General features: G+C 39.8%; 1 protein-coding gene across 1 annotated transcript in view; it reads right to left on the bottom strand.

Moving 5' to 3' along the window:
• Positions 1 to 14,861: 14,861 nt before the first annotated feature.
• The window catches only part of Ptchd4 (patched domain containing 4), a 169,233-nt gene continuing 158,729 nt past the window's right edge, over positions 14,862 to 25,365 (bottom strand). The window contains exon 3 of the mRNA XM_004624088.3: positions 14,862 to 16,738. Within this exon, the coding sequence (XP_004624145.1) occupies positions 15,105 to 16,738 (1,634 nt within the window). The 3' untranslated portion in view covers positions 14,862 to 15,104. The remainder of the gene's footprint in view (positions 16,739 to 25,365) is intronic.

Below are 25,365 nucleotides of genomic sequence, written 5' to 3'. Positions count from 1 at the left end.
TCCTTTCTTAGAGGAAGTTTTCTTTCCCAGCTGGGCCCTAACTTCCCTTCCTTTCAGCCACCCTTCTGAAATATGCTGTAGTCATTGCCATGACTTAAGACCAGAGAAAGCAATAGACTGGGAAAGGTGTCCTTGTTCCCATTCTCTTCTGATGTACTTTCATAATATTTTTTCTTTTTATTCTTTTATTTCCTTCTTGATTGTTGCCTGACTGTTATACTTTCCCAGTATTGCATCCTTTGGCTTAAATTATAAGTTTTGGTGTCTCTTTATACTTGCATTTACTAATTTGTTTTAACTGTAAGGAGAAAGACTTAATACTCTCAAGTGCATATATATTTTTTTTTTCAAATTTTGTTTAGGGTCTCACTATGCACCTTCGAACTAGTGTTGATCCTCCTGTTTTCAGCCTCTCTGGTGCTGGAATTACAGGTTCTGGCCACCACTGCTGTACTTTGTCACCAGCTCCGTGCACCTGTGGGCGGGGCTGGTACAGCATGTGGTGCGAGGGATCCAACCCTGGCCCCTGCACCTGCCTAAGCAGGTGCTCAGTCCAGTGAGCTATCTTGCTGGTCCTCCAAGTGTGTATCTTCTATATTGTTTATCTACCATTCAATTTACTGGATGCTATTACCTACCTATCTTGCCATTTTGTCCAAAATACATCTCATTGATGCTTGTTTCCAACAAATAAACTAACAAACAACAAGAATTCCTAGAATAATTTCTCTTCATCATGGCATGCATATGCTAAGTAAAAATGTTGAACATATTTTAGGTTAGGTTAACAGCAGGCATATAATCCCTATGGTCTTGCTAATGTATATTCCAACACACTGTTTCAGTTCAAGCAACCAGTTTACATCTGTTTCTTCTTTTTACTTTTCCAGTTCCTAAACGACTCTCATATTCCAAATTGTTGAAAAATTTCTTCCAATCAATAAGTATTCTCTTTGACAACCTTTAGTTTTGACTATTACAAAAAAAAGAACTTGAAGTATTTATATATCATATATAAAACATTTGTTTGGTAAGAGATCTTTGACCTCTAGATGGATTTTGTAGGTGACTCTAATATGAGTTTTGATAGTTTATTGAAACTTGGTTGGCATGACCAGGTTGGCCATTTGGATGCTTCCAAGATTTTTAATTACTTATGATGGAGATTTCCAACTATTGCTTTTGTTAGACTATTCTCCTTTCCCTTTCCCTTTCCCTTTCCCTTTCCCTTTCCCTTTCCCTTTTCCTTTTCCTTTTCCTTTTCCTTTTCTTTTTCCTTTTCCTTTTCCTTTCCTTTCCTTTCCTTTCCTTTCCTTCCTTTCCTTTCCTTTCCTTTCCTTTCCTTTCCTTCCTTTCCTTTCCTTTCCTTTCCTTTCCTTTCCTTTCCTTTCCTTTCCTTTCTTTCCTTTCCTTTCCTTTCCTAGGAGCCTTAGTCTACCATATACCACAATTCTTACCTGTTCTGTGGAGACCAAATATCTGGTCACAACCATTTTCCATGAATAAAATACACTTTTAATGTAGGGTAATTACCCTTTCCCCCCTTATTAAAGTTCTCAAAGAAATAACTTTAAGTGTTTTGCTTAAAACTACAAATTTGCAATTATGGTAGAATGCTACAAAACTTTTCAAACAATAAAAAATCGATCACCAGTGCATTTTAGCTTCTATGTGGCATTTTTTTTTTCTCCACACTTACTCCTTTGGCCTAGTTCCTGGGTTACTATTTATTCACCTATTGTTCCCTGAATTTCTGTTGGACATAAGAGAAAAATGAGCTCTATCTTCTTTTAATTGAAGCCTAACTCTCAATCCCATTGGCCATACTCCTAAGTTATTTTTCCTAAAGTGTCCCACAAGGTGATATCCAGAGCTGACTGTCCAGAAAAGAGTAATTTTTGTAAAGGAAATAAAAAATGATTTTCACATTAGCCTATTTATACCATATCATTTGGCCCTTCAATACATAGTCCTTTGTCCTTTGAGAGCAAAGAAAAACTTCTGGTGAGACATTACTCAATTGGAACCCTAGACCCTTTAGATTCTCCATGAACATAATGTCCCATAGTCAAATATATTCGGGAAGTAGACTATCAGGAGTGTGCCACTAGGAAGTTCACTGTGCACATCTAGGATATTTGAAAGAGCAGGCTACCTTTTGTCAGGGTTGAACCATCTGGACTTTAGGAAGTGCTGCTTGGGTGGGAGGAACAATAGGACCTTCAACTGCTGTGAGGTTTGACTAAACTTAGCATTTCCCCCCGAGAAAAGTTTATCAATGTCCTTTATGTGCTTTATTTGATACTTCTGATGCTCCCTCATACTGGGAAAGGTAAAAAATTTGTAAACTCTGAAGTATATAAAATTATGGTATCGGTGGTCTGTTTTGGCTGTCAACTTTGACTGGATGAAGCAACGGCTCCTTTTAAGAAACAGAATACAAAACTGCCTTTGGCTATAAACTTTGTTCGAGCAAACATTGCACGAGACCTACTTGCACTGAAAATATTTTTTTTTAATTTTTTATGCACTGAAAATATTGTCCATTATTTTTCCATATTCAAAGGTAATTCATCTCCTAGAAATTATCTGGTGACCACTGTATTCTAGTTAAATTCTCTACATTGCCACTTGTCTAATAGTGTAGCATTCTGTGCTACTCCCTACCTTGGTTCTTGGGTCTTAAACTTTCTGCAGGAGCAGATGCTGTTGGGGGACTTGCTGAAGTTGTGAGGGTCCATCCCTGGGTGTAATAAGACTTCTGGTGATTCCCATCTGCAAGCAGATGTGGCCAGTGTGGCCCTAATCAAGGGGCCAGCATGCTGCTGCATGCACACCTTTCAGCCCTGTGGATGAGAAGCTGACCTTGTCCTTACCACTTGTCCTGGGTAGATTTAATCCAGTTACTCTCAGAATGCCTGCCTCTCTTCACAAAGTGAAATGTGACTCCCCAGGGCAGTCCCACTAGCACCACCTAAGAGCTTGTAAGAAATGCCAACTCTCAAGCCTCATCTCAGACCTAATGGTCAGAAACTCTGGAGGAGCCTGTGCAGTCTGTGACCCGGGACCAAATGAGCTTGTCTGGTCATCTGATGCTGGCTCCACCTTGAGAATCATTGTCCTCTAGTGACACCTATTCCTTTGGGTACAGCTGTGCACAGCAGTTGTACCTATCTCTGCCATGCTGAATCTCTTGGTGGGTAGCAGCTGCCCTGGATTCTGCTGTTTTCTCTCTCAAGCCTGGCATGAGGAGGACATGTAAGATGCTTGTGGAATTAGAGGCTTGGTGAACCAGTAAGTTCTCACAGAATTGTGTGCTTTTTGTAGTCAACTATCTGGTGAAAGCCATGACCCAAGGGTACAGAGCATGACACTGCGTCCAAGGCCCAGCTATTCTTATGGCTTTTAATTTTCCCTCTGGGCCCTCTTTCCTCATGTGTTTTAGCTGTTCTTTGAGGATTCAAAGAGCATATGAATTATAATCTAGTGCTAATGTTAAATCGTGTATATTTATGAAGGTGAAATATTTGACAGGAAAATTATTCCATAGGAAAAGGTGTGCATCAAAGATAGATAGATTATCATTTGAATTCTATCACTGCTTTATGTGTAGGTATGTTGTGGAACTACACTTTCCATACATATCCAACATTAAACAATGCTGGTGGTTAAGTATAGTAAGAGGATGCTTACGATGGAATAAAAATATAGGACTCATACAAAACTCTAAGAAGATGATTAAAAATCAGATCATTAATTATCGGAAAACAGTGTTCTTGTTTATACACGTAAGTCACCTGAGTTGCTAAATTCCCTGAAAAGCAGATACATTTTTAAGAATTATTTGCTAATTAAATTAAAATTTATATGTGTAGATCGATCCAGGCATTATTGTAGATTCTTTAGCTAATATATGTGCATTATAGTTACTTGAGCAGTCAGCAATCTTACAAAAGGTCAGATGTACTTAGTCTTTTTCTAATATTTTCCTCCTTTCTCTTGACATCTTTCCTCTTTGAGTAGTCTTTTCTTTCCTGTTTTTAAATGCTACCAATAAAGTAGACCATTTTCCCAAGCTAACTATGCAGAAAAGCAAATCAAGCATCCTATAAAGATAGGGTGATTTCCTGCTAATTTTACGGTAATACTCTGTAAATAAAAATGGGTAGGTTGCATGTCAAGATCACAGACATAAAATGATTAAAATACACATCTGAGTACTCTACTAAGTGGTTTATGTGAGGTACAAACAATTAGTTACTGTAATACTCTACCATGGCCATGAGTTTAGTCATTTATAAAGTACTGTACATTAATTTTATTTAGTAGATATATTAGTTTGAAGATTTAATGTTAGAATATCATAATTTGGTATTCTATGCTCAAAAATTCTTGGGTGTCCAGAGTATATTATGAATATAATTGTGTGCTACAGAATTCCTTTTATTCATTTCTTCCTTTTAAAAATCTCCAGTGCACAACTCTTTCAGGCCATGAATACCTTCTACACTGGTGTTGATAACGCTGTCCTAATACATCCTTGGTTCATGTCTTTGATGTTCTATCCATCCAGCACTCATATCATTAAAGACTAATATTTCTAGATCTTGAGTCAAATAATAATAATAACTTAAGCATAATTGAAGAGTCCACTCAATGAGATACAGCTTCTTCAGCTCCCATTCCTGGGTTTCCATGCTGTACTTCCTGGTTGTACAAATTCAGTTCTCTTGGTGATGCACACTCAAACTCAAGGGAGTTGCCCAATCCAGGAACATCTCCCATGATTTTGCTCCCTGTGGTTTTGTTTGGACTGTCCTGGACCACTGCGTGGTGCTCAGGCTGCAAGTTTTAGTCCACCTAAATGCATCCATGAATGTAATGAGCTCTCACCATGTTTGACTCTTAGAAATAACTTCTGTATCATTGGAGATCCCCTTTGGTGCTCTATGAGCTCTGCATTATGTTACGGATGCCGTAGATGCTTTAGTTTTGGGTTCTCTTAAATCTTAAGGGTCTTATTAGTAGTTATTGGATTCCATTTATTGGCTTGGCGATCTAAGCTACTACTTCTCAAATTCAGTTGCACCTTGGAATCACCAGGGCGCCTTGCAAGAATACGGACCCCAGCTCCTTCTGCCAGATCTGCAGGTGGAGTTGGCCTCGTATGGAGTCAGGGTGTTGGGAGGTTAAAAATCTCTCTGATCACTCCGCTATTAGCAGATTTGGAGCAACACCAGCTGTGCTAATCCTGAGATTATCTAAAGTGTTCTGTGGACTCTGTTTGTTGGCCACAGTCTCCTGCGGCCTCTTGGTTGGTGGTTTTGTCTATCTCAGCTCAGAACAGATGGCTTCTTGGACTGTATCCAGCAAGGCCTCCCCAGACCAACTCCAGCCTTATCTAGAACTCAAAGCTCCATGACTTTTGAAGGCTTATATCATATCAAAAAGCTCAAATATATTCCATACCTTGTTCTAGTCTAGACTGCTCATTTGGGAAGCACCAATTATTATAACTAAGATTACAAAAAAGAAAATGGTAGTAGTATATAATTGAATTAACTCTGTACTTAAAAACTATGTAAATATACTACACCTCACTGTAATTTTTTCAAAGAAAGATGAAACCTAAACATGTTATCAAAACCCCCATATTTTCAGCATTTTAATCAATGCATTGTCTTAAAATTTGCACTTAGAAGAGAACATGGGAGAAACCTGTGCCACTATTTGTCCTCACATAAGCTTTGCATTGGGACTGCTGTGTGAGTCAACATTCATACTGATTTGTGATCAAAAGAGGAAGCATCAGTCCACAGGAACACAGGGCTTTTTGCAGCCCACTCCTTCTGAAAACACTCTCCAGAGCAGGGAGGATGATGCCCATCAGGCAAGCATATGGGGAATTCCTAGTAAAATAACATCATGGAGGTGACTAGTTGGGGTGTGGTGCTGGAGCTCAGCTCCCAGAGGCTCAGGATTCCATGGATCCCTGTCCATCTCTCCTCTTGCACCTTGAGGTCAAGTGTAAGAAAAATTTAAAAACCAATGCAAAACTTTTGAAAAGGAGACTAAACACCTGAGCAAAAATTTTTTGACTTTATTGGGCTTCTGTTTGTTCATTAAATTCGGCAATTCTTTACTTTTAAGTATGTTTTAAGTATGTTTCAGGGGGTGGAAAAATCTTGACATACATAAATCTCTAAAAGTTTCTTAGACATTTGCCCCTTTTTAAAAAATGGGACCAGAAATTCATTTGTATTTCAGGATTAAGATTTGTGTGGGTGGTTTCCGACGTTCTACTCCATTGCCTGGGATTATATTCATTCACTCAGCAAATACTTAGAGGCTTGCCAGGAAGGTGCTTATGCCACTGAGCTGTCTCCCCAGCCTGACATGGATGATCTTAAAGACTCATTAAAGCTATTTTTTAGGAATGCCAATAAATTTTTGTATTATTTCAAAATAATGCCTTATCAGAACCATGTAGGGATAATTGATAAGGATGATCCTAGTATTCTGTTTAATGCATCTATTTCTTACCTTTGAAAGATAAAATATAATTTTTAGAACTTGTAAATCATAAATGATTAAAAATGTATAAATTACCTGTCAGATTGTGATATCTGAGGTGTGATATTTGGGAAGTTTAATTCCTATCCTAGAGCAATCGTTCCCAAAAGTTAGGAAGCCCAGGTCTCTCAAGGAGGTTAGATACACGAGACTGTGTGCTAGTGGTTCTCTGGGGCATTTGCTACTAATAACAAGGAATGAAGGAGAGACAGCAAACCTAAGAATGACCTGCTCTCCTTGTGTCTGCGATGAGGCAAGAGAGAACTGGTAAAGACAATGAACCTCAATAACCACAGATAAAATATCTATATAGTTTATCACTGTTTTTAATACACTAAGTGTTCCTTATTATGTCTAATGGAATGAGAATTTTGTTGTCAATGATATAAAAGGTCAAGAAAGCCAGAAATGCTATAGTAATTTTATATATTGGCTCTATAGTAAATAGGAGAACATTTTGCCAAGTAATTAAGAATTTGTTGTTATTTTTAAGAGTTTTACTTGTAGACTTTGGATCATAGGTTTCTTAAGCAATCTTGAGGAATTCCATTAAAATATCTCATTGTGTCCATAGTATAAAAAAATATAAATACTGAAATATTTGAAACCCAAATTCTTTGAATATGCATGAGATTCACTTAGTTATTAAATGCATGTATATTCACATCTACATATATATCTACAGGGAATCATTTATTTATTCATTCACATTGCAGTTATAAAGACCTGTCATAAATTTTCTTCTTGCTTACGAAGAATAGAGATAGAATTTGATAAAGGACCAAATTTGGGAAATTTGGAAATTGTGGACTGACTTTTTATTTTTTATTTCTTCTCATTAAGATCTTTTAAAATGGGTATTCAAGAAGTCTCGTAGGTTGGAGAAGATATTTTCAGATCAAAGTAGAACTTATGTAAAATTGTGATATTGAAACTTTTGTTAAAAATTCTTTTATAAACTCTCTATGACCTCATGTTTAGCTTTGGCTTTAGTGCCCAAAGTGAAAAACTATAGAACAGAGAGCTTTACATGGCTCGTGGGCTTATTTGCTCTTTCTTGGGAGCAAGAAATGAGCCTGTTGTGATGAACAGCAAGTTCCACGAACTTATACACAGTTGAGAATTATGAAAATAGTGTTCTTATGGGGAAGCTCTCTGGAAATGGTGATTTGCTGTGAGGGCCAGCTTGTTGGGGTGTGGAAGTCTCACAAATTTGTCCTCATTATATTCTTCTTAGTTCTATAGTAGACATTAGTATTTTATTTAACCAGTATCAACAAAAAAGGTGTTTTGGTTTTAGGAAAGAAAAGCAAACAAAGTGCTCAACTTCTCCTGCCCACTGTTTGTCTGTACATAGGAGATGTTTTCTTTCCACTCATTTCTTCTCTTAGACTTCAAGTGACCTCATTTCAGGCCTTGAGTTAGCTGAACATAGCAGTGGTGTCCAAGGGAGAAGAAAACTCAGGATGCTAACTACTGGCGACTTTGTCTCTTTCTGTTTGTCTGCGATAATTAAACAAATTGATTTTTTTTCCTTAGACAGATAAGAAGTGCACTTGGATTTTGTTGTGGTTGTCCTTTGCCAGTGCTGTGCTTCAATCTCAAGGCCTCACATATGCTGGACAAGTGCCTACCACCCAGAAGCATCCTAGCCCTTGATGCTTTGCTTGGAAGTATTCACAGATTATCCAGTGATGCATTTTACTAATAGACCATTGCCTCAAAGTCAGTGTCAGGTTGTTCTCTGTATCAGTCAATTATTATGCGTGGGGTGTCTACAAAGAGACATCTCTCTGACTGGATCCATAGTAATGAATAGAATGTTAGGCAGAATGGGCCAATGGGACCATGCATTGGGGCCCTCCTCTCAGATTTAGCCAAGTCTAAATTCACAAAGTGAGGGCCAGCAAAATAGCTCAGCAGACTCAGCACCTGCTTGGCAAGCTCGGGGACCAGGGTTTGATCCCCAGTCACGCATACTGTGCCAGCCCTACACTCAGGATGTGCTGAACTGGCGACCGAGTTTGAGTGTGGTGGTGTATGCCTGTAATCCCAGCTCTGGGGAGGCTGAAAACAGGAGGATCACTATAAGTCTGAGCTGCATAGAGAGACCCTGTGCCAAAATATATAAATTTAAAAAAAATAAAAAAATAAATTCACAAAGTGAAAGAGCGTCAGGAGAAGTGATAAGTAATCTTGCTTTGTGGATATAATATATTGCCATTTAATCAAAGATTGGATGCCATTTTGTCCTTAATTGTCCTTTGAGGTAGTGCAGAGAGATCCCTGACCTTTTCAAGCTGTGACAGATTTCCTATCAAGAACAAGTGAGCCTGTTGCTGAGAAATATGCGTGGTTAACAGGAAAATGTGATGAAGTTGTTGCTGAAAGTCTTCTGAAACTTCAGGACATATGCACTCTGGGCGGAGGAGATGGCTCAGTGGAATACGCACTAAGGGCCTGAGTTCAATCCCCGGTTCCGGAAAAAAAAAAAAAAGACACATGGACTGGTGAACTTAAGGTCTAATTGAGCAATGCCTCATACTTTCATGTTTGAGAAGAAGAGCTGCTGCATCGTCCTGATTCAACATTAAAACAGATGTCACATACAGCAGTGGGAGATGCAGGACTACGGCAGTCTGCCTCCCCAGCTCCTTCAGTATGGCTACTAATAGCCAGTGATCACACTTACTGTAATGATGGAAATGACTTCTGTTTCCAGGGAAAGAGTATCGACTATCTTACGTTCAAAGATTTAAATGCGCCTGCAACATTCTTCCCACCAACAACCTCAATTAAATGTACTCTAGGCTGAAATGTGAAACGTATTTTGCTATTTCTCGCCTATGACAGTCTCTCCTCCTAGTTATTCTTTGCAGATTCTTCTATGAAATCTCCCAAAGCATTAAAATTTGTTCTTTCCATGGGTTTGACAGAGCCCTGTAGATAAGGTGTTGCTCCAATAATTGAAAACAGAGCAGAAAGAAGACATCTGGGGCCATGCCATGAGCTGGCAACAAATCAGAGCACAGTCACAAGTGCCTTATAAAAATTCCAGGTGCCCAGTTAGGTAACAACGCACAGCCCGCAACAGGCTCGCCCATCACCAGTGCGGCACATGCATTTTCTTCTTGCTTTTCAAAATTTCATGCTGTGCATGACTTGTAAGGGCTTGCTTGGGGAAAATTCAACCGGGAAAAATTGTATTGGCTGATTTTCTTTAATTTATAAAAGTGAAAAATTAGCAACAGTTTTATTTACAAATACTTTATTGTATTAAAAATATCTATCTAGTAGAGGATCCCAGTGTAGAGTCCAAGCCCATTTTATCTTCACATTATTTTTAGAAATGCAAAAGAGAGATGTGATCTATAAACTGTCTACACTATCAATACATCGGATCCCAAACATTGCTCTCCTTAAGTTGTTTTCCATTTCACCAAAAAAAGAAATGACTTCTCCATCAGCAATAGAGAGGTCCTCACTGAATGCAGGAAGACAGATCAAAACAATTGTTGTCAGAAACTCCCTCAATCGGAGCAATTCTGGCAGGTACAATCCAGAATGATTTCCTGAATGTTTCTCTAACCTCCCTTTCAAAGTCTCCTCAGCATCTCCTTTGCACTCACAAAAGCGTCTAGGGGTTTGATTCAAGCCCAGGACTTCAAGAGCACTTTCTCTGTAGAGATCAGTATTTGAGTGTGAGAACACAACCTTTAAGTGGGATATTTTTGCATATCATCAAGTGATTCAGCACTTAAGAATCTATAGCTATGCAGCACCACCCAACTCTCTGTGCTGTGTTCTAACCTACAGAATACCAAGCATTGTTTCAATTGCTCTATTGGATGTTGTGGTTTCTCAGATGTGGACTCAGCTCCCAATAGTCTCCCAATCTCATTGCAGACATCATCTATCCCAACTCCAAAGCACTTCAGATACCGAGCACTATCTCCTGTTATTCTGGCTAACACATGGTGGTGTTTCAACATTGGCTGGAAATCAAAATAAGTCACCTCTGCTACACAGCTCCCGCCATGCCAGACCCCAGACACAGAGGTCGTGTTGCTTTCATTGGGGTCAGTACATCATTGCAATCATCAATCCTTTGGAAGGCAAAGCAGTAAAAGACTGTCAATCATGTTTCCTCCCTCACATACTCTATCTGCCCATCATTGCTTAACAGAGTCAACATAAAGGACTCAGCCACACATGGTGCTGAGTTTTGTTTTCAGGTTCGGGATGGGGAGATTTCAAGGGCAATGCAATTTAGTCATTGACATATTTTGAGTCGGTCAACACCTTTCATGTCATTCCCTAATAGGAGATGATATCTATATTCCAGTCTCAAGATATTATATCCTTTGGATCACTAGGACATTAACAAATGAAGGACATGGAAGTATATTTAATGACTAAGGAGAAATCTGCTAGGTCTTTCTCCTGGAAGCTGAAGTTGACCCCCGGAGTTATCCAGAGGACATTCTGGAATCGTGTCTCCTATTGACACCAGGGAAGGCAATTTTCAAATGATTTCCCTTAGGACAGAACTTTCTGTGGACATTAAGCCATTGAGACAAAAAGCCACAAGGCATTTATGATAGGTGATCTGAACATTTTAATAAAAGATGTAGCAACCCTGAAAAGCCATGTCCTTAATAATCTATGTGCTATTAGTAATAATCCATGCATAGTACCGTGCATTTGTAACTATTTGGGCATAAAAATACGTGACTGTAATTGTGATATTTACCGCCAACTTATAAAAATATGTGCAGTACTCAATGGTAATAGTTAATCCCTAGCACTGATGACAGAAAAAGCTATCACACTTGAGTTCAGCCGACAAGAAGGCTATTACAGTGTCAGAAGGGCTTCATGGATTGTAATTCATCCTTTCCCATTACAAGGTAAAACCTGTGAATGAATGCATTTCTGTGGAAATAGGAAATGAATGGAGGACAAGAATTTCACCATAGAATATTCATGTATAGCCTTCAAAGAGGCTCAGAATCCCTGTGAGAATTCTCATCCCATCATGCCTTTCATTAACACGAGATCAGCATAGTGTAAGTCAGCCTTTGCCCATGGATTTGCCTTTACCATGGAGGTTAAAAATCTACCGCCTAACCAAACCTCTTCTATAATTTAAAAAGAGATATCCCTGTCTTTGAAATTTTTAAGCCTGGACAACTGAGGTCTTATGAACATTCCATTCCCAATTGAAGTTCTGATAGGGGCAGACACAAATTCACCTTCCAGCTTAAATACAGAAAAGCTGTGGATTTGACAAACTTGAAAAATCTCTCACTTTAAGGGAAAACCACTTTACAATTATATCAAATATTCCACAACTCTGTTGTACTTCCCACAGATTTCCTCTCCTTTAGGTCTGCCTGGTAATTTGTTGATGGTAGAGAGTTTCTTAATTTGAATACTGTCAATAGTATTGATAATGGGCAAAGCAATATGAGCAAACGTGAACAGCTAAGGGGAGGCACACACAAGCTCCCACACCATGCTGAGGTTGGGCATCACCTACGATTCATGATCTCATATTTTAAGGTGCATACTCGGCCTCAGCCAATGGGATGATGCTTGGAAACATCTATTTCACAGTGACATTGGGAGGTCCGATAATGCTCAGTTAAATTCTTCTGGGCTTAAATTGCTTCCTAGGACTTAATTAAGGCATTAGGGGTGGTGTATTAACTCTTCCAGAACAAAGAGTTCCACTTCAGTAAGTTATTGCTACAGATCACTAAAGAGTGCCAATAGGTGTTCTGGAAAAGATAACATCCCTTCCAAAATGCCACCTCTCTAGTCAGTTGAACAGTGAGAAAATATTATTTATCCTAGACACTTTGATGCTTAAAGATACTTAAAAAAGAAGGCTTTCCCTGTCCAAATGAGGGCGACCTGGACACAGACATGCTAATAGAGCTTCCCTACAGGTCTGGCAGGTTACACTGCTGTCCCCTCTGCGTCTCATGGTGGCCTTGCTTGACTCTTTCTTTAAAAAATCAGCCTTCCAACTCTTTTGGCTATGGAATGGCTCATGGCAATCAAAAATAAAATAAAATCCACACCAACAAACTTAAAAAAAATGGATGAGTGAATGGCATCATGCACATTATGGAAAGAAATGCAGAACTTTTTTTTCTTTTCTTTTTTTTTTTTTGTGCGAAACCAGGGGTTGAACTCAGGCCCTTGTACTTGCCAGGCAAGCACTTATTCTACTGAGCTAATTCCCTGGCCAAAATGCAGAACTTTTAAGTTAAGTACCTTCTGTCATTGAAAGAGGGACGAAAATGTTCACAGATGATAAGCAATCTGTGAAGGGAGATCACTTCCCAGCTCCAAAACCTAAGCCCAAGTGCAGAAATTTCCATTTCAAATACAAGATCATGACCTGGAGAGTCACTGGTCCAGATACTGGTTCATCTTAGCAAGCAGTTCATGAGGTAAAGGCGAGGCTTCTCTGGACACAGCTTCACAAACACAGTGAGAACAATACACCTATGGCTATGGGCAACTGTTTTCCATCGTCCATCTATTGGTATTGTGCACAGGGTCCAAAACTCTGAAGACATAGATCGTTTCTACTAGAAACTCAATTAATTTAAGGTAGGACAAAACAAATTCCATTCAATGAATAAAATTTTACTGAAAGGATTTCACTTTAGAGTATATTCCCTCTTCCCTTCATATTCTTGTAAACTCTATTTGTAAAAGCATATTTTAAAAAATTGTTAAACTCTTCCACTCCATTTTTAAAAATTGAAATAAGGATGGGACGGTTTGTACCTCCTTTTTTAAATTTCTCTGAGTTCACGGGTTTGTTTTAGGTAATTTAACTGAAACATACAACCGAAGTTGGTGGGGGGAAAAGCAGCTTTCTTCAGGTAAAAGAGCTTAAGAGCAGATTTTATAACCATAGGACTTTTGTTCTGTCCTACCTGGAAATAAATTATATTACTGCTTTGCATGGTAAAAGACATTTCCTAATAATTTTCTCCAACAGCAAGCATCTCATTAATCCAAACAAGCACCCAGCAGACCGAGTCTGCCTGCTAGGGAGTAGTCTTAAAGGTTTAAACCAAAGGAAACATTTACCTTAGTACCTTTTCTTTTCAGAAAGAATTCAGCAGTGGTTACAGTTAACATGCCATCTCTACAGAGAGCTGTAATCACCTTAGGGGTTTACTTCCTAAGTGACAAGAATAATGACATTACAAGAAGCTACAAAATGTTATTGCAGCAGTTATGGTGACACTGTGATGACCATGGCCAGGGTGCATGTGCCCAACATCAATGCCAAGAGCACACTACAGTTAGTGACATTAGAACACTTACACTGGGAGCCAATGACGGTGACATGTCACTGATGGTGAACCACAAAGGATGATGTGCCACTTTGCTCTATTTCACTATGTGACAAGAGTCCCAGCTTTGTTTCCTTGATTCTATGTTAATTATATTCCATGGTAGTAAATTTTCACCATCTAAAATAAGAAAGCTGAAATTATGGAACACTCTCTCTTTCTTTCACACACACACACACACACACACACACACACACACACACACACATATACTCTTATAGACAGTGCATGTAAAGTGCTCATTTGCAGGTATGTTAACTCCTTACAAACAGCCATGTCAGTCCTCCAAATACAGAGAACCATTAAAGGCCAACGGAAGGCCTTATCATTATATAGCTTTAACACGAGACTTTAAACATCTTCCACATGGTAAGTTATTCAAATGCAAAAGCATCCCATGCTAGAATCGTAGTGACAGGCAATGTTATGTGCAGAGTCCCACATGGAGTCTCTGTGCACCTCACGTGTCACACAGCTGAGTGCCACATCGCTGCTGCCTAGACCCTGGGGTTGGTTGTACATGGCTGTCAATGAATAGTGTGTATTTGGCTAAAGCTGATTTGACTCTGTTGGTCTAGGCCAAACTGTCTGCAAATGGGCACCTTCCTGCACACAAACATCAATGTATGTGAAAGACAAGTCTAAGCATATGTATATACGGTATATATACATACATATATGTACACATCCAATGGATTGGGAAGTCCTTTGGTTTAGACAGGATTAAATACGTACTTCCCAAGTGCATAGGTTTCCTTGGACCAACCTGTTCAACAAGCAAACATGGAACGTGACATGACAATTAGAATATTTCCTAAGTTGCTTTCTCTATTTGGAGGCCACATTTCCTCTCTTCTCCATCTTCCCTAAGCTTTTTCTTTTTAAAAGCAGTTGCTTCTTTTGCCATTCTTTGGAAGAGCTCTAAGATCACATCCAGAGATTTATTTTTCATGGAGAACAAGGTTGCAAAGAACATTCCCCTATTTGAATCTCTCTTCCCTCTGAGAGGCAGACACTGCTGGTCTTGGGGGTGCTCTCATCTCACTTGCCTTGTTATCCCTGGCCAGCCCAAGCAGCTGAGGTCTGAGCTCCTTCTCCTGAAGCCTGTGCAATATTGGAAAAGAAAAATACTGGAAAACTCCGCCCTCAGACTGTGGTGACGTGATCAGGGTTCTCTTGAATTTCTATGCACTCAATTTCCTCTCTCTCCTTTCGTTTGGCACGTTTCTTTTTCTTGTGGTGCTTTTTGGAAGGGGGGAAAAAGGTTAGGAACACAGGTAAAATAACAAAACAGTGCAGAAGTGTGCAACCCCCGGTGAGCAGTAAGCATTTGAACAGTGTGAAGGTCAGGTTTGAAGGCACAAAGAAGAGGGGGACCAACCCAATAAGAAAAGAAGTAATATTCTGCAAAATGGCTGTCCCATGCTCTTGCAGTGAGCTTTTTATACATTGTGTTCGGGTGTGCTCAGTGGCTAATATAAACGTGTAAAGCAGGGGCGCACAGTGGTCAATGGCAAAGTTTAAAGTGTAGATAAGGCACAGAATAGAAATGCAGTCCATGTCGACATTCCACAATGTCATTAAGCCAAGAACGCCCAGCTCAATTGAGGTGACGCTAAGAATGAGCCAGAAGTTCCCCAAAGGGTGGATCACTAGGAAAAAAGTCAGGATTAACACCAGCAGCACACCGAAGCCCGCGATCAGCACAGGCACAGTGACAGACAGGCTGTAGTGGTCCATAAACACAAAGGAAGGGTTGAACACAATGAACCGGATGCTCTTTGAAAGCGACAGGGGCCTCAGCTTTTCTAGCACTTCTATGACTTCCTTTTGCTTGTCTCTGCTGGTCCTGGCCACCAGGTACAAGCGGGAAGCAATGATACTGTTTTCATCCCCTGCCTTGGAGAAGATGATATCGTTTCGGAAGTGCTGGAACTCTGGCTTTTTTAAAAATGAACTTTGTAGGACACTGATGAAGTCACTCTTGTTGCTGGCGCTGATGTTACTGGTTTTCAGGAACTGGTAATACTGGTCCACCCAGGACACTGTGGTGAAGCCACTGCAGAGCCTCCGCAGGTCCTCCTGGACGCTGCTGTTCCAGTACTCAAGGGGCTCGTAGACATAGAACCCTATCACAGGGCTGTAGTTGCTGAAGTATTTCTGTTGAACCAGGGCATAGGAAACACTGGGGGAATCACTGGCCAGGAGATTGATGATGTTGTTTCCATCACTGATCTGCAAACACCCCATGAAGGAGAAAGAGGCATAAATGAGATAAAGGATGACGACAAATGGCTTCACGTAGATGTTAGTGATCCACTCGTTGTAGTGCTCTCGGAGGAAGTGTTGGATGAAGTGGTGCTGGTAGGGGTCCGTCTCGTGGTGAGACGTCTGCTGGTGTCCATCACTCATCACCGTCTGGAACCACACGGGCTTACGGTCCAGGTACTCTGCAGATGGGATCTTGCAGCAGAAGATGCTGTGATAGCGGTTTTGTTCTAGTTGGCCAGCGAAAACCAGACAGGAGCCAAAGAAAGAGAAAATGTAGAAGTAGTTCAACAGGATGGAGACACACATGTTCTGGCAGAAGACTTTCACGGCCTCTATGTTTGTGAAAGGACTGGCGCCCATCCCGAAGGTGATGAAGTACAGGGAGCTGGTCATGGTGTAGGTAACCATCACATCGGAGTAGGCATCTGCCACCCTGTCTTTGAAGGGCAAATTCTCTTTAGTTCTCCGCCAACCAGACAGAAGCTCAAACACTCCTTTTGTCCCATGACCTAGTGTTAAGTAAAGAAGAAAAAGAAGAGTTGTTATTCTCTACTGTGGTTCCAGTGAACCCCCTACAGATTGTCTATGTTCACAGCCCTTGCTCTAATCTTCAGAGTGCTAGGATCCTCTCATCAGCATCTCAAAATTTGAGTTACCCACAGCATATGTTGGGTATTTCCACTTTAGCAAACCCCACATGTACCGATGTCCTGAACAAAGCAAAGCATTTGTTGTCTGCTCTGCTCACCTGACAGGTACTACTGCTGTTACACTGCCACAGACCTCTGCCTTGCACACACAGTGTCTTCTTAGATGAGTCACATTTCCAAGAGCAGGGCTGCTAGGTATGCGTCTTCAACATCTACTGTGGTGCTCAGTCTAGTGATTCTATTTTTTTTAGAATTTTAGGGAAGGGTCTACAGGGTGTTCAGGGTCTCACTACTAGATTGGACTCATGATTCTCCTGTTTACAGCCTCCCAAGAGCAGGGATTACAGGACGCGTCACCATACCCAGTCTCTATCTACTGATTCTTTGACTTGTCCTCTCTAACCTTCACTTCAAGCTGATTTAGGTGCTGATCTAGGACCCTACAAGATGGTGCTCAACACTTCAAATGTATTTAAATGGATTTTACAATGCTGATAACCTGCATGGTGGCCAAAGGCCTCATAAACCAATCCATACCCAACAGATTCAATTAATTAGCAATTGATATATATCTAAAAAGATCCTCTAGGTTGCCCAAAAGACAAGGAAAGATCTTCAGGGTGAGAGGTCACAATGAACAATTTCTCTGGGCTCCTAAAGGAGTTTATTTGAAAGGACTGTGTGGTGACTGCCTTTACTGTTCGATTTACACTGATGAATGTTTCTTTTTATCCAACTTCTGTGTACGCTTTGATATGGGTAAACAGGGAAAAGGTTTATTCAACAATTATTACTTGAAATGTAATTATGTGGCAGACTGTTAGCTTCAGAGCTGTTATTTTCAGGAATCTAACAGCTCTTTAAGACATCACTGCTTCCTTATTGGCAAAAGAAGAAAGTAACTGGGAAAGCAAAGCTGTTATAACAGATCTGTAATTTTCCCTTTTCTCTCCTTCCCTGAATTGGGTCTGTCGATCACCATACACAACATATCAACTGGCAGCTTTCTGAGTGAGTAGAAATCCTCACAGATTAAGCCTGCCCTGTGGGCATTGCAATCCTAAACATGAACCTTTTCTGTGAATGGCTACAGGATGTGTCTGGGCTGTTCTCCAAAAAAACATTAGGTATTCAGCTTAAAGGCGTGCAATGACCCAGTTCACAAAAACTTGGAAAATGAACTAGTTGTGGTGCTTAGATACTGGTGTATTACATACCCAATTCACTCAGTAGTGCTTTAATGAAAATATTATGATAGCTAGGGTCTTCTCATGGTCCTGCTGAATTTGTATGCTTGGAGACTTTGCTCACTGCTCACACATTGTTTTCTTTTTTTTTCTCCTTACATTGAGACTACAGTGAAAACTTTATTTCACAGACTTCTTTTCAACTAGGGGTGTTCCACCTAACATATTTCCAGACAATGCAATGTAATTAGAAGTCATCTAAGGGTACTTATTAGAAAAGCAGAAAGCACTTTATCTTAAATATCTTAGTGCTCCTGGTAAGAGTTCCAGGTTCCTTTTCTTTGGAATTCTCCTTCCTGAAAGCTAAATCTCCACTTGCCTGAACATTCCACTTGGTTGTATCTGTCCCTAAGAAATAATATTTTCTATGCTTAGGCAGACACGGGGACTGGAGTTCAATCCTCGGTATGCTGTGCGGCCCTGCCCCTGGTGTACACTGAGACTGTGACTGAGACTGAACATGGTGGTGCATGCCTGTAATCCCAGTGCTTGGGAGGCTGAAAATAGGAGGAGCACTATGAGTCCAGTCTATGTAGTGAGACCTTGTAGACCCTGTACTAAATACATAAAAAAGAAATAATATTTTGTAAGTGAGTTACCCTTGACTAAAATCTCTTTTACAAAGACCTAAAATATCCTGTTTCATAATCAATTTTTGTAGCATCTTGTTTCATAATTAATTTTTGTAGTATTCATAGATTTAAATATATGTGATTCTAATCTTTGATTTTAAAGGTTTATTGGTCAATTCTTTGAGAATTGCTAGTAACTGTTAGTGAAAGGAATGTAGACATTCAAATTCATCTTTCTTCAAATAGAAAGCCTATTTAGTCTCCAAAAAAAATCTCTGTGTCTCTAATTAGGAAAGATGAAGTTAACCTAGCAAGTAGAAAGACTTATAAAACTGTCTGATTAAAGGCAAATGGTTCTCATTCATTTCTCTTTTTGAGGCAATGATGTATTCCTTCTCGCATTAAATTATGAATTCAATATATGCATACTGAAGTAAGTCTAATGAGTCTTAATAAACAGAGAATGAATTGTTCATTCTTGCCTTCTGCAAGACTGACTCCTTGACAAAATAGAATACTTTGCTTCATTCCCTAGACACAAATAAAATATCAGGATAATGATAAGGTAGTTATTTAATTAGAACACCTCTTTTTGGAAATGAGGGCTCTTGTTATCTTTATAATCGTGAGAGGGAGGGCTACTTGTCGCTGCCTAAATTTGGCTTGCCTTTGCTAATGGTCATTTCAGTGGAACCCCAGGGACACTGTTATGTAGGCCAGGTGTTTGCTCTATGCAGTACAAAAATGTCTGTCTGTCTGAAACAAATGAAGCTAATTTAGTGCGATGGAGACTGGAAACATAATCTCCAATATAACCTGTTTTGCCTAATTTTTTTCTGTTACTGTCTAATTCCTTTTTTCTCTTTTAAATTCTTGATCATTTCACTTATAGAAATTTTCCACTAGTTTAAGCACTGCACTCAGACCAAGATACTGGTGTCTACACAAAAAAATGGTCTCACCACCTCATAAATATACAAAGATCAAATATAAATGTCACTCGCACAGTTGTCCGGTGGTCTGGATTATGAATCTTACTTCCTGCTACAGTAGCAGAAAATGGCCCTCACTCCTAGCCAGTAGACTTCAGTTTCTTAGTTGCCCAGGTAGTAGTTCCTGTTCCAGTTCTGGTTGCTTTTCTCTCCTGGTCACTGTGATGCATAGCTGACCAGTGAGATGCACTCTGTATAAAACTAATCCTCAACTGTCAAGCCATTCTACCTCTGTACTTCCTGCTTGCTTGTCTCTTATAAGTCCAAGGCCCTCAGAGATTAGGATCTGATATTCTGGGAATGGTCCCCATCAGTGCCCATCAATGTAAATAAATCTGCCTATGAATCCTGGGTGCCGTTTCAGTGTTTCTCCTTGCCATCGCAGTATCTCAGTACTGATTGCTCCTTTCTCACTGAAACCTCAGTCCTCATCTAAGTCCATGGCTTGTTTTAGAAAGAACTCCATGCCAGATCCTACTAGCTAGAGAGTAATATACAAAATTGTGATGTTTTTCTCATGGTAAAGATCAACTTGGTGGTACAGTGAGTTAAACTATTATCCGAATATATATGTTATTTAAGGTTTCAAAAGTTGGTTCATGGCTTCTCTGCATTATATCGGCATATATTTTCAAACTGTATTAGAGCACTCCAAGTCACCATTTGCAGATTGCTGGGCAACTGAAAGTTCCTTTGCTAAAGTTTGATGACAGAGATGGTGGAAAAAGTTCGGAAAGGGGAGGGATTGGAAGAAAATTCAAGGACAAGAATGAAAAGAAATAATAGATTATATGTACATATGTGCGAACTGATTTTCAAAAGCCTTGAGGGACATAGTAGGGCAACCTCTTTCCAAGTGAAAGCAAGCGGAAGCCTTATCAATAACAAAGAAAGCTTAGACAGCAGCTTGCTAACACACTGTATTTGATGATGACTTACGGAGCTCTGCTGTGTGCAATTGAGAACTAAACAAATGGAGACTATGTGGGTTCTTTCCCTGGTCATGCTGGTACAAGTCTACCAGAGCAAATGTATAAATCCTGAAAATAAAGAATAAAAAGTTTCCAAGGGAATGAATTCTGAGCAAGATGGGTCAGGCCCAGAGTAGGTTTTTATTTCATTGGATCCTCAAAGAATCATCCTCCAAAAAGGAAAACAAAGGTGGGTCTTCTCTGAGGACACATTCTAATTCACCTGAACCAACATTCCTGAATGCTCTGCCCCTCCGCAGGTAAACTTCCAGCAAACAGACTCTTACTGCCATAGGAGAACCCTGGTGATGCGGAGAGGCTGAAAGTGGATTTACTCAGAGTAAGTGTTCTCCAATGAATATACTACAATTTTTGTAGATGTCATCTCTATTGCAAAATCAACCTCTCCAAAACCCATGAATCCAAAGAAAATAGTTTCAGCAAAGATCAACTCTGATTAGAACTGATTATAACCCACTCCATCAGCGCCTCCATGCTGGGTTTTTCTTTGGTATGTTGCTTTAATAAACATCCTCTTCTTTTCCATCCATGGAACTAGGAAGCATCTATCTTGGGAGGGCTACCTGTGGGCTTCTCTTCTTTGTAGAACATGTTATGATTTCAAAAGGACACGAAAGCCTGACACCTATATTAGATATCCAAGAAATGCAGGCTCAAAAATGCAACTCCCATGACCTGGTCTGAGACAGCATCCTGCCATCCTTTATAAGCTATTTCTACTTTGGCTAGCTGCTCTTTCGCCAATAACATTTGTGGAGATCACACCTAAGCACACATGGAAAAAGCCTTTTGGCTTTGTGTTAGGCTTTTACCTTATGTGACATCCTTATGGTAAGCATGTAAGTGAATAATACATGGAAAACTAAAATTTTGGTCCATGAAACCTGTTGGAACTGAAAAAAAATCTAGGTAATGAATGAACATTTTGAGTTAGCTTTCCCTTGTTTGTTTGTATTACAAGGGTCACTTATTCATTCTTCTTTCCTTTATTGGCTCATTCCTACTTAGCAGGATCTCAAGCACAATCTCAGCACTGAGCACTATCCTGTTGCTAACACCACCCCATCTACCTTATCCCAACCTCCTAGGAGGAGCTCAGTTCTGTCTTCTGGGCCTGCCCCATCATGGTGCTTATTATTGAACCCAGCTGGAGCTGCCAATTGGTAGAAGCTTCTCACAGTCTTTTGCATTTCTGCAGCCTATTTGGTATACTGGAGGTGGTTGGCAGTTGCTTGTGACACTGAATCAGCCTCGGGAACCTCCATAGTAATACATCCTCCTTGTAATGATTGTTGCAATAACATTATTATGGATAATGTTATTAGCATAGTAATATTAACATACGATAGGTTGTTTAACATTACTTATATTTTAGTTACAATTTCTTTATATCACTCATGGTTTACATATTTATAATTTATATACTAAATTAATTATAAACATGAGCTACAACTCTAATAATAAATACACTTATTATTATTTCTTGGAATAACTGCTACTAATATCTCTATATTCAGTAGAGAATTTTGTGAAGTAAATGAAGTTTGCCTTGTTTTACTGAGACAGGGTTTGCTGGGTTTTATGTCATGATTTTGTGTAAGAGATGGTGAAAGATGCCAGTGGCACCCTGTTCAGAAATTAGCATGCAATTCACTAATTTGGCTTCAGGAGCACACTGTAAACTTTTCCAGCCAGTGGATTGACTCCAGTCTTCTCTCCATGCAGGAATGAGAAGTGCTGAGATGATTGTTCCTGGCACTGCTGTCTCTTCTTGACACCGACTAACCATGCTTCCTTGCACGCTCTTCCAAGTCATCTAATACTGGTGAAAATAGTGTAGTAGGGCAATGAATGATTTCCACCGGGAATGCTTCCGGTCCTCCATGGCATGGAGACCCCTCCCTGCAATGAGTCCATAAACCTAGATCTGCTCGATTCTAGCCATGTTCCTGCTACACTTTGGCAGGAGGACACTGGTGTCTTAGGACCAGTGTTTCTGGAAATTGAGATATATTAAATTTTGGCTGTTGTTCTTGACCTTATCCATTGATTTCTTTCAGTATGGGAGTTGTAGCAGCAGCACAGAGTGAGAAGCGAGTCTGGGTGGATTTGAACATCCAATCCATGCCACAACTATAGGGAATAGCCTCACGTGGGAGTAAAATTTCAGCAGCATTCTTACTGTGAAGTGAATGCCAGGTGGCATGTGAGAGGCAGGAAGAATCTCTGAGAGGAAGAAAGCAGGGTGCAGTTGTGGAAGGAGGGAGGAAGAGCATTTTAGAAGCAAGAAATTCACTGCTTGAAGCAGAGCAATGAAAGGGAAAATTAGGAGAAAGGCAGAAAATCATGCAATTGTCAAGAGGCATGGACTGGTAGTTTATAGACTAAACACAAATGTACATGAAAGAAATCATGACCTAGAACAAAGGATCATATTAAAGGAGAGTAATAAACATGAGAACTTGTGAGAATGAGAGTTAAAATAATTGGCATTTACTGAGCTAAAGATATTTAAAGAACCAAATTGATTAGGAAATTTAATTCATTCACTTGAAGATTATTTCCTGAGTGCCTCCCATTAAAAAAGATATGGTAAAACGCCATTCCTTTGAAGTCTGATAATTCCTATTTGTCCCACTTGAAAACCGTGTCACATCCACATGTCTGAACTTAACAGTTTGTTAATTGCAAGCTTTGGAGGCTTTTCTTCTGTAAAGAATAAAATGGATGAGGACTTATGATTTCTGCAACACCAAGAGCTAGAGAATGCTTTAAAAATGTCTGATTCAATCATTAAGAAATACATTTGAAATGAAAGGAATCTTACTTAGCAAATTTAAATTATGTACAATTTCAGTTTCTATTTAATACCATTCAAGAGAAAATCTTCAGTTATAGCACAGATGTTTGGCAGGATGCTTTAATGGGCAGTTTCTAGGGTCTCCTTGAATGTTTTTTTTTTTTTTTCTCTTTCTCACCTACAAGGATGAAATGATAACATTCTGTGGTTGAAATTCTCTGTGCTGCATGGCCAGAAGCCAGTGGAAACCCAATGAACCAGGAAGCTCAGAAATGTGATAGCTCTGATCATTTGAACAGTCATTAAATGAATCAACCTGAACTTCCTTTCTGAATCTGCTAATATTGGTTGGTTAACTTTATTAAAGAAGATTTTTCTGTGTCCCTCTTCAGTATCTAGTCCTATAAAAAGAGAAAGATAAGTCTGTATGTGTAATGAGCACAGAGATGTGCTCTGGAGTGAAACACTTCATCCTAACACTGTCACTGCATGAGATTCTTGCAGTGTCTCAGTATTCCTGGTCTGGAAAAGTTTCAAGGGCCAAAGTGATGATAAAATGGGATAATAGTGGTTAGAAGTTTCTAGCACCCAGAAAGCATCCTGTGATGTCACTGTTGTTATTATCTATTGAACAAGGAACCTTGGAGCCTGCATGATAAAATTCAGTGGTCAGGAGGCAGCATGGCATGTTGCTTAAGAGGTTGGATCTTTGTTACTGTCTATTAGACATGCAGGCTGGGGCAGATGAACCACTCTATGGCTCTGCTTGCTAACCTGTAGAAAGAGGAAATAATAGAGAATTATAAAATAGAGAAAACCTAACGCCCAGATTATTAGCACGCCACAGAAGCTCCCAGAAAGGTCAGCCATTCCTGAATGTGTTTGTAGAAAGTGGGGACTTGGGCTGAATGTAGACTGGACCTAGAGCTTAAGCCTTTCTTCTTTGTTTGAAATTTGGATTTTTGTCCTTGGATGTTGTGGGAAAATGCTAACTAATGAAGGATTGTAGTTAACTGGATTCAACTCATTGAGGTATTTATATGTGTGCTCTTCAGAATAAGCTAGTAGAGTTACTCATTCTTATTAGGAGGGAGGCTAGAATGGACTTCCAGTTTCTAAGTCACTCTGTTAGCCACAGGGCAAAGAGGAATTTCTCCTGGGAGGAGTGCACCTGTGGGTGGGCGAGGTAATCACCACCCAGGACCTTGGCATGGGTGTTGCTCTGGTGAGATCTGGTGAGCACAGACTTCCTCCCCAGTTGAAAATCCTATCTTTGCCATCATTTGCTGCCACCTGTCCCCTTTCAGTGGTCCACAGTTTAGCCAGGCCTTATCGCTGTACACATTTATAAATAGAAATGGGATCTGTTGGGTGTTGATTTCTGAAGACAGAGGACTGAGAATGGGGGATGAGCAGACAGCAGCAGGGCGGAGGTTGCCAGCCTCAGGCTCGGATGTATCCATGAGACTCCAGTCCTGGCTCCGTACTTCTCGCCAGACAACCTTCAGCAAGGAGCTCTGCTCTATGTACATCATTTACATGCCCATCCCACAGCATTCCTGAGAAAGAAAGATAAGTAATCCACATACAGCACTTACCATGGCCCTGGCACATACTAAACTATAAATACCAGTCATCACTTTTTTTTACTGGGTGCATATTCATTTGAAGTCTTAGTTATGCGTTTGCTTTTTCTGAAACAGACTTCTGAGATTCATTCTCGAAGTTATCAACAGGAAAAGTAATGGTAACACATCAAAACAGGTATTACCTTCTGATGATACATCCTATTCCTTTCTTCCATGTAGATAATCCTCATGGACTTTGCCTTGCCTGTGTCCATTACACAGAGATTCATCATGAAGCAAAAAAGAAGAAAGAGT

This window comes from Octodon degus, unplaced genomic scaffold (assembly GCF_000260255.1).
Source record: "Octodon degus isolate 3935 unplaced genomic scaffold, OctDeg1.0 scaffold00005, whole genome shotgun sequence".
NCBI classification, from domain to species: domain Eukaryota; kingdom Metazoa; phylum Chordata; class Mammalia; order Rodentia; family Octodontidae; genus Octodon; species Octodon degus.
This window is presented reverse-complemented; position numbering and strand designations above follow the sequence as displayed.